Below are 9,890 nucleotides of genomic sequence, written 5' to 3'. Positions count from 1 at the left end.
AAAAATGGTTGAGAAGTTAGAGGGTTGACATGTTGAGGGGTTGTTAACCAATGTCATAAAACAATATGTGCACTACTGTTTCATGAGAAACTATTTGTTCTGTGAGCCTCCATCTGAAGTACAATAAAAAAAAAAAATCGTCTACAAAAAAATTAATAATAATAATCACTTATACTAGCAGCGTGCAGTCCTATAGATGCCCAGGGCCTGGCCTCTGTAGTCTAGTGGGTGCTTCATGGGCTGACATGCAGTCTACAGCCGGTGTCGTACTTGCCTGTCGGAGAGGTGCTCCAGCTTGAAGATGTGCACAGTCTCGGTGTTGCTGGAGGCACAGAGGAACTGCGAGTCCATACTGAACACCAGGGAGCTGATGGTCACGTACCTAGAAACACAGCAACATGGGGCCAGTGAGCCAGACAGTGAGGGCGCTGCCTTAGCCCGCACAGGTGAGCTTTCTAAGGAAACTAAATACATCCCGAGGAGTGCCTGGTACTCTAAAATCCCTTTAACGTTATGTTATTCCTATTTAGAAATTCCAACCCATTGCTATCAAGTCGATTCCAACTCATAGCGACCCTATAGGACAGAGTAGAACTGCCCCACAGGGCTTCCAAGGAGAGGCTGGTAGATTCGAACTGCTGACTTTTTGGTTGGCAGTCAAGCTCTTAACCACTGTTCCAGCCAGGCTGGTGCGATGGTTAAGAGTTCAGCTGCTAACCAAAAGGTCGGCAGTTTGAATCCACCAGCAACTCCTTGGAAACCCTATGGGGCAGTTCTACTCTGTCTTATGGGGTTGCTATGAGTTGGAATCAACTCAATGGCAACAGATTTTTTTTTTTTTAAGAAACTAACGTCAGAAAGATTCATAAAAGGTCAAGGCCTCGTTCTAGAAGACAGAAGCAGTACACAGCCCTTCCTCTCAGGGGGCTGGAGAGAAGACCTGCCCCTCACTGTTATCTTGGAAGTCTCTCAGCAGCTCTGTGCACCATACAGCTGCAAACCCTGCAGCTGATAAGATCCCAAACAATCACATTTTGTTGTTGGCTGTCACAGAGTCACCCTCAACTCATGGCAACCCCATGCACAACACAACGAAATGCTGCCCAACCCTGCGCCATCCCCATAAACGGTTGTGGACTGGACCGTTGTGATCCACAGGGTTGTCACTGGCTGATTTTCAGAAACAGGTCATCAGACCTTTCTTCCTAGTCCATCTTAATCTGGCAGCTCTGCTGAAACCTGTTCAGCATCAAAGCAACACACAAGCCTCTACTGACAGATGGCTGGTGGCCGCACATGAGGTGCGCTGGCTGGGAATCGAAATCAGGTCTTCCGCACAGAGATGAGAATTCTACCACTGAACCCCTTTATTGCCATGGAGGGGAATCAGGAATTATTTGTGGACTGTGACCCTTAGGTCTCTGGTTTCTCCTTTGCCAGCCACTGGTGCCCACATAACAAAGGACTCTCAGGGCTGAGTTCCCCCGCTTAGACAGCAACTATGCTCTCAGCTTTATTAAGCACTAAATGGGGCGTCTAAGCCAAGTACCTGAGAAAGTACAGTCACACTTCCTCGAGGTTCGAGGAGGCATGGGACCACCCTCTGTCCTCGCCCTAGGTGGCTGCCAGCCGTCCACCGCGGGAGTTGTGTGAGTGCTTTAAAATGGGTTTTACATTGAACACTGACCTTTTCATCCCTCTCCGGAACTCATAGAGCTTTTGCCCGTCAGGTACCGAGAACACCCGGATGACTGTGCCCTGGAAAAGAACGATGGGGAACGTTTCAGAACCACGAATCTCTCCACAGCGCTCTGCCTTTAGGGAGAAGCTTGTGTTTTGGGTTTGGAACATCTGTCTCTGAGAAGGGAACACCGTGTCAAGTGTGGAGGGTTGTTATTTGTGTATGTGCCACATAAGCAATTCTTGGAACATGTTTTAAACATTCTTCGTCTCCCCCCTCCCTCCACACCCCAGCCCAAGGCTGCGTGCGCGCGTGTGCTCAAACTGCTCTCTACCTTCCTAGACTATCCAATCACAGTCTGTCAAAATACACCTGCTTTTCATGGCATTGGAAATTCAACTTGGTCACCCTCTGTTCAGTCCCGTTGGATGAGATCGATCTTTCTGCTCAACAGCAGAGCATTTTGTTTATATGACGTTTATGAAGCGCAGCATCCTTGTGTATCTCTGGCTGATCTGCATGCACATTTCTTAACAAGAGCACAGGTTTGGGGGCAAAGTCTCTTGCAGTATCTGGTGTCGTGCAGGCCTTGGGTCTGTTGAGTTAGGGAATGATCGTACACCGCGACAGGCAGGGGCCACTGTCACTCTGAAAAGACTCCTGAGTGGGCCCAGAGACCAGGCAATCCTCAAATTGCTGGTTTCACCCCCTCAGATGTTTGGGCACTGCCAGAGCCACCCACCAAAGTCCCAGAGAGGAGAAGCGTGGACGCCGGGGATTTACGCTCACCTTTTCCGACGCGCTCGCTAGTTTGGAGCCCGAGGAGTTGAAGGCAATGGCAGCCAGCATCCCCTCGTGGGCAGCGATAGTGCAGACTGTTCTCTGCCGGTGGAAGGAAACAAGGATACTGATGCCAGGGAAGAGGGAAGATGGACTCCACCTTCCTCATTCGTTCTCTTTCTTTGGAGACGCTCTTCCGTATAAGCTGTGCATCCTTGTCTGGTGGGTCAAGACTTTGCTTCAAGGGTCACTCCGTTTCTATCCTCCTTCCTGCCCTCAGGGAGGTGGACACCCACCTGTGTGCCAAGGCCATGCGAGGCCAAGGGCCCCCCCCGCGTGTGTTCTCGGGGCTGCCACAGCAGTGCTGCCCTGCCCTGTGCCGCCCGGGAGGCCAGGGGCAGGACGTGTGAAGCAGCCGCACGACCCGGCGCAGTGCGACACAGTCAATCAGACAGTCGGCCCTCAGCTGGCAGGGGGTTTCCATTCGGCAGAGACGCCCGACTTAGGCTGGCGCGCCACCCCACTGTTACGCTGACGGATGGCGAGCCCCGGAGCAAACCCCATTTATACACGGCCATCCCCTTTTCCACGCCTGCCGCGGTGGGCAGAACCAACTCCCCCTCTGTCGTTTACGCCTCCGCACCTCCCCACAACAGCCTCCTCGTGACCTTCCACCAGCCACACGGTCTAGGAGGCGGCCTGGGTCACGTCTGGACCACTGTCAACTTACCAGGGAGTTTCCATCGTAAAGCACAATCTCCCCTGTAGTCAGGCTACCAGGATAGGCCAAGTAAGAATTGGAATGGTTGATAGAGAGGGCACACAGACCTGGCAAAGCAAACACAGGAAATGTGAGTCGGAATCGACTCGACGACAACAGGTTTGGGGTTTTTTTTCAGGGCAGTGAAATGGCCTGGTTGAAAAGGGCACCTGAGAACAATACAACTACAGTGCCACCTACTGGTGAGGGGAGGAATGGCTTCCAAGACATTTACTTTCAGTGATGATGCTAATCAAAGGATTTCAATAAAGTACATTCACAGGGGAAGATCTCATACTGGCCTTGTCTCCCGGCACCCACGCAATCAGAATTTAGAATATTAAAAACGCTACTCCAGGGCTCTGAAACAACGCCCGCTTCGCTTCCGGTTCCACTGCCCTCTAGGGCTCCAAGAGAATTTACTCATAACTGGAATAAATAACTCTATTGTCCAAAGGTCGGTATCTGTTAGCCTTCCTGCAGGTGATTAAACACAGTTGACATGCAATTTCAAACTGGAGAAAAGTAAGTGGGGAGGAAAGGCCCTATTTAGACATTGCTCATTTCTAAGCCAATTGGCCTGCCTGGATGAGGAGGCGGGACCTCCAGAGTGGAAGTTCCTGTCAACTCTGCACCTGCCGTGGAGGTGGTGGGCCACACCACGTGTCCACACCACAGTGACAGCAGTGTGGGCTTAAGATGCTTCGACAATACTCTGGGAGAGTGAACAGCCGCTGAAGCCACTAAACCAAACAAAAGCCATTCTATGTATAAGAAGATCTCAGGAGGGGACTCTCAATAGCATTTGGATTTCCACAACAATGGCTTAGGCTAACAGAGGTGTACACATGGCAGTGAATTCAAGGAATTCCATAGAACCAACGCACTCACTAGAACAGGAACTTCCAGAAAATTATGCGAAGACAGCTTTTTTATGTGAGATGTCTTGTTGTAAATTAGTATGCTTAAGTGAGTTTCTTATAAAGGTAGAGGAAAACATATCCAATCAGGCTGAAATGTACATTACTTGATCTGCTGGGGGAAGGGCAGAGAAACAGAAAATCACATGTTCACAACTAGAACTAAGTCCTACCTCCTGCCATGGCTTTGCTGAGCACACAGCCAGGGCTGCCCTCTCATCAGCTGCCATGCAGACCTACGGGACGAAAGTCACTGAGCCCTGGTGCCCCTAATTGCGTGTTTTGGCACCCCTGCAGCCCCTTTGTATGTTCAAGGTTGCTCCTGGTCCTGGCCTTAGAAGAGACCATTTGTTCCTTCCCAGTTTTGCTCTGGGAACCCTAATTCCCCATCTCATCTTTGCAATCCAAATGTACTTTCAAGAAGAACAGATAGGCAGACAGGAGGCATTCTGGTCTTGGGAAGCTGGGGAGGGAAGACAATCAGGAGACTGGGTTGGCCCACATGGTGGCTTCCCATCAGGGCAATCAGTGGAAAGGATGTTAAGATCAGAATGGGGCAACTGTGGCAGGATACGAGTGCCACGCTAAGGAGTTAAGGTCTTATAATGTAAATGCAGTGGGTAACTGCTGAAGGTTTCTCAGCACATATATCTTTAAAAAGGCAGCAGTAATCAAAACCACAATGACATACCACTTCACCCCCACTAGTATGGTTATGGAGCCCTGGTGGCGAAGTGGTTAAGCGCTCAGGCTGCTAACCAAAAGATCAGCAGTTTGAACCCACCAGCTGCTCCTTGGAAACCATATGGGGCAGTTTTACCCTGTCCTATAGGGTCGCTAGGAGTCAGAATCAACTCAACAGCACACAACAAGTATGGTTATAATAAAAAAGATACTAAAAAGTGTTGGCGAGAATGGGGAGAAACTGGAACCCCCATACACTGCCGGAGGGAATGTAAAAATGGGGCAGCTGCTTTGGAGAAGAGTCTGGAAGTTCCTTAAAAGGTTAAGCACAGAGTTACCATATGACCCAGCAATTCCACGCCTACGTATATACCTAAGAGGAATGAAAACATATGTCCACACAAAAACTTGTACATGAATGTTTACAGCAGCATTATTCCTAAAAGCCAAAAATTGGAAACAACCCAAATGTTCATCAACGGATGAACGGATAAGTACAATAGGTACATCCATACAATGGGATATTACTGGGCAATAGAAAACAAATGAAATACTGATACACACTCCAGCATGGATGAACCTTGAAAGAAGTCCCAATAGACAACATATTGTATGATTCCATTTATCTAAAAGCTGCAGAAAAAGCACATCTATAGAGACAAAAATACATTAGGGCTGGGGCCTGGGGGTCTTGGGGATGATGGCTAAGAGGTGGAGGGTTTCTTTCTGGGGTGATGAAAATGTTTAAAACATTTACAAAATGTTCTAAAATTGATTGTGGTGATGGTTACACAACTCCATGAACATAACTAAAAGCTACTGCTTTAAATTGTACAGAAAGTGAATTATATTTCAATAAAGCTGTTAAAAACAAAAGGCAGCACTTTAAGAATGTTCATCTGGCAGAGACAGGCTGAGGGGACCTGGGTTCAAGACTCAGGCCTGCCACCAACCATGCAGTTCTGGCTGGGTTCTCTGGCCCTGCCAGGCGTGTTTCCTATCTGTGAAATGAGGGGCTGCAGTGGTCTAGGGTTCTTTCCAGCTTTACCATTCCAAGATGCCAAGTCTTCACTGACTTGCTTCCTTCCTTTGAAAACCTCAGGCATATCTTTGTGGCAGGCTAGGAGGCCTTGGGGCAAATACTTCCAGTTGCCCCTCAGAGTTTTATGTTGAAGTGTAAATATCCTCGAAAGTAGTAACGGCTTAAACTTTTTAGACAACATCGAACTTTCTGTAATACCTAATGTAGGATTACATGGCACTAGATTTCTACAAGAAAACGACAAAGGGTCACGGCTAGGACAAGTGTATTCTGACACATACCACTTTACCTGACAGTTCTGCCTCAGGGTTTGAATCTCTGCCAATCCAACTGAATTTAGCCAAGGGATCCTGCTCACCTACCCTCGCTCGCACACTTAATAAAGGTGCTCAGCAATGCTTCACATGGGTTCCTTCTGGTCCAAGTCTCTGACAAACCAGCTAAATGACGTATCTTTGTATCTTGTGAAACGCCCGAGGAGAGTATGGAGACTTTTCTTCAGGCGCAGGTGTCACCATTCCACCTGTGTTCTGTTCGTGTCACAGGTGTCACAAAAACCCTATCTTTGGGAGGAAAAATGGACCTTTTCTTTATTATTTTATAATGCAAAAGTGATACTATAGAAAATGTACAAAGCCAAAAAACATATAAAGAAAGAGAAAAAAATCATCCATAATTCTAAAACCCAGAGGCTTTTACCGCTTTCAACACTTGGACATATTTTCTTCCAGTCTTTTTTCTACATAGGAGTTAGGTTTTGATGTGGCTTTCGGACTTGTCTTCGAATTGACACATATTTTCATAAATCACTGCCAGCCATAATTTCACTGGAATTGTTTGGCTGTAATTCTTCTACAGCAAGAAGTGTGTGCCATCGAGTCAAGAAACAGTGGCATCATCAGCTGGGATTGGAAGGTGATCAGGACCTGTGATTCTAAATCACTCTCATCTTGGTATTTATAGCATTACATGCCAAACATAAAACAAGTTAACAGTGATTTATAAAATGCAGTTCCCTTTGAGTTGATTAATGTCTCAAAATGTGTTTCCCCATTTTCAAAAAGAGAAAGGAAGGGTATCTCCTCTGTACTGCAAATACCTCGTATTCCTACAGGTCAAGAGGAGCCCTAGTGGTGCAAACGATGAAGTGCTCAGCTGCCAACGGAAAGGTTGGCGGTTTGAACCCATCCATCAGCTCCATGGAGAAAGACCCGGTGATCTGCTTCCATAAACGATGACAGCCAAGAAAACCCAATGGGCCAGTTCTATTGTCACATAGGGTTGCTAGGAGTTGAAATCGACTCAATGGCACCTAACAACGACAACTATATTTGTAGTGCTTCCATTTCCAGAAAGGCGTGCTGGGGAATAAACCATGACTTTGTCCTTCTATACACACTGCTGTGTGGGAGACGTTCTGTAAATGGTTGCAAAGGTCTATGAATCTCTGAGTTCTGCAGTTGGGAGATTTTTGATGAAGATTCCACCCTCAGCTGCTCCATGCATAGACTGCTGTGACGGCCGGAAATTAGCTCTGAGCCTTGTCTGGCCAAACTCTTGAAAGGAAACAGCCTGCAATCTTTGACACAACAGGAATGAGCATGACACAAACAAAGACAAAGGGACGGAAATTTACAGCTGCATTAGATACTGGGCGCCAAGCAACGGGGGAGCTCGGGATGTCTAATTTATTTGTAGTTCACTAAGTCAAAATACATTCACGATTTCTGTTTCAAATTCAATTAGGTCAGTATTCTATCTTCCTTGTGTACCCACTATGGATTTATAATATTAAGAGCCAGGATTTCCATTTTATATTTTTGTTCAGAAAAAAATAAACTAGAGAATGAGAATAAATAAAAGAGACTCAGTCTCGACGCGATAGCAACTACCAACAACAACTAGGCATCCGATGCGGGCATTCGTGGTTCAGCGGTAGAATTCTCGCCTTCCGTCCAGGAGACCCACGTTCAATTCCTAGCCAGTGCATCTCAAGCGAAACCACTGCCCGTCTGTCAGTGGAGGTTTGTGTGTTGCTATGAGGCTGAACAGGTTTCAGTGGAGCTTCCAGACTAAGAGAGACTAGAAAGGAAGGCCTGGCGATATATCTCCAAAAATAAGCCAATGAAAACCCTATGGATCACAACGGTCTGTTCCACCACCGATCGTGGGGATGGCACAGGACTAGGCAGTGTTTGGTTCCATTGTGCATGGGGTCTCCATGAGTCAGGGCCAACTCAACAGCCGCTAACAACCCCAACAACTAGGCATCTGAGGATTTTATTTTCATGGTTGTGACAGGTCATGAGTCCTTGGAAGGTTCTGGAGTGAGGAACTGGTCATGTCACCGCAGCACAACTTTGACCTCTGTGAGGCTGCCCTCCAGCATGTACATAGCAAATGTGTCTTTTCTCTCATTCACTCAGCGTGACCTCAGTTACTCCTCACCATACTATCTCTGTGGGGTAAACATTCTCATCTCCATTTTACTGAAGAAGATAGTGAGCTAAGTATAAGTCAAGGTAATAATTATAAATGTGAGGATTTGGAGAAGTCTTGGGTTATCTCTCCAAAGAATGTCAAAGGTCTAATAATACACATTTTGGTCAACCCTGCTCTGGTTTTCTGGAAGAAAACGCTAAATCTATCCTTGAATCCATTCATGATGCTCATCTGAGATAGAGAAAACCCTTCCATTGTTTTTCTTTTCTTTTTTAATTTATTGTGCTTTAGGTGAAAGTTTACAGTGCAAATTAATTTTTCATTCAAAAATTTACACACAAATTGTTTTGTGGTATTGGCTGCAGTCCCCACAATGTGTCAGCACTCTCCCCCTTTTCACCCCGGGTCCACTGTTTCTTATTTATTCTTGAGAGAAAAAGTATTCCATTTACAAACACTCCACATTCTAACAATAAAACACATATAGTTCTCACACTTTCAAACCTTCTTCCTGCTTAAACTGCAAAAAGGAAAGCAACGGATGAGTTTTGCGAGCTGACAAAAACAACTCTTATTTGCTAAAAAGTAAGAGTAAATGGGAGGAAATTTCCCTGCTCACACGGCCGGGCCTTGACAGTGGCGGCGGGGCCTTGACAGCTGTGAGGAAGGGAAGCTAGCCGCAGCACTAACCCACCCACTTCTCCCCTGCAGGCACTGACTGTGCCCAGCTCTCCTCTCAGCAAAGACACTGAGAGCCAAAGGCAGCTTATAGCTTTCTGCCTGCCTGGAATGTCCCTCCCCAAATCCATCAAGGTGCAGCGCAGGCCCAGCCCTCCATGAGATCCACTCAGATTCCGCGGCCCTTCTCACAGCCCACTGTTGTTCTTGTTGTCAGCTGCCCTGGAGTCGGCCCCTAACTCACGGCGACCCCATGCACAATGGAATGTAACACTGCCTGGTCCTGTGCTATTCCCATGATTAGTGGCAGTTTGGGCCACTGTGATCCGTAGGGTTTCCGCTTGCTGGCTTTTGGAAGTAGATTGCCAGGCCTTTCTTCCAAGTCTGTCTTAGTCTGAAAGCTCCAATGAAACCTGTTTAGCATCATAGAAACACACAAGCCTCCACTGACACATTGGTTGTGGCTGTGCATTGGGTGCACTGGCCAGGAATTGAACCTGGGTCTCCCGCATGGTAGGCAAGAGCTCTCCCACTGGACTACCGCTTTCCTCTTCACACCCTATTACAACAGCATATTTTCACTTCAGCTGTCCACACCCCGCAGCTAAGGACGGGGTCCGCACTCCACAAAGGGCTTTAGAGCACTTATTTCACAGTCTCAGACAGAGTGGACAGCCTCAGGGAACTAGGGGAGAGCTGCATTTTGGGTTCCTGGTGCGTGGGGACCATATCTGTACCTGAAAGAGCCTACTAAGGTACCCAGCACATAGTAGGTCTTCAGTAAGTACTTTTCCAGATTATTTCAACCTCTCATTCTTAAGATAAACAAAACCCACCACCCACAGCTCCTTGATTTACCATCTACCATTTTGTGAAATATGGTTTCAAAATCATTATCTCACA

At 47.1% G+C, this 9,890-nt stretch overlaps 1 protein-coding gene across 2 annotated transcripts in view; it reads right to left on the bottom strand.

The window, feature by feature from the left end:
• The window catches only part of WIPI1 (WD repeat domain, phosphoinositide interacting 1), a 34,277-nt gene that overhangs the window by 10,298 nt on the left and 14,089 nt on the right, over positions 1–9,890 (bottom strand). For both annotated transcript variants that reach the window (XM_023729287.1, XM_004374188.1), the window contains exons 5-8: positions 3,192–3,289; positions 2,471–2,563; positions 1,688–1,758; positions 275–382 (exon numbers count right to left, since the gene is read on the bottom strand). In XM_023729287.1, coding sequence (XP_023585055.1) covers positions 275–382; positions 1,688–1,758; positions 2,471–2,563; positions 3,192–3,289 — 370 coding nt within the window. The remainder of the gene's footprint in view (positions 1–274; positions 383–1,687; positions 1,759–2,470; positions 2,564–3,191; positions 3,290–9,890) is intronic.

The sequence above is a fragment of the Trichechus manatus genome, unplaced genomic scaffold (assembly GCF_000243295.1).
Source record: "Trichechus manatus latirostris isolate Lorelei unplaced genomic scaffold, TriManLat1.0 scaffold00028, whole genome shotgun sequence".
NCBI classification, from domain to species: domain Eukaryota; kingdom Metazoa; phylum Chordata; class Mammalia; order Sirenia; family Trichechidae; genus Trichechus; species Trichechus manatus.
This window is presented reverse-complemented; position numbering and strand designations above follow the sequence as displayed.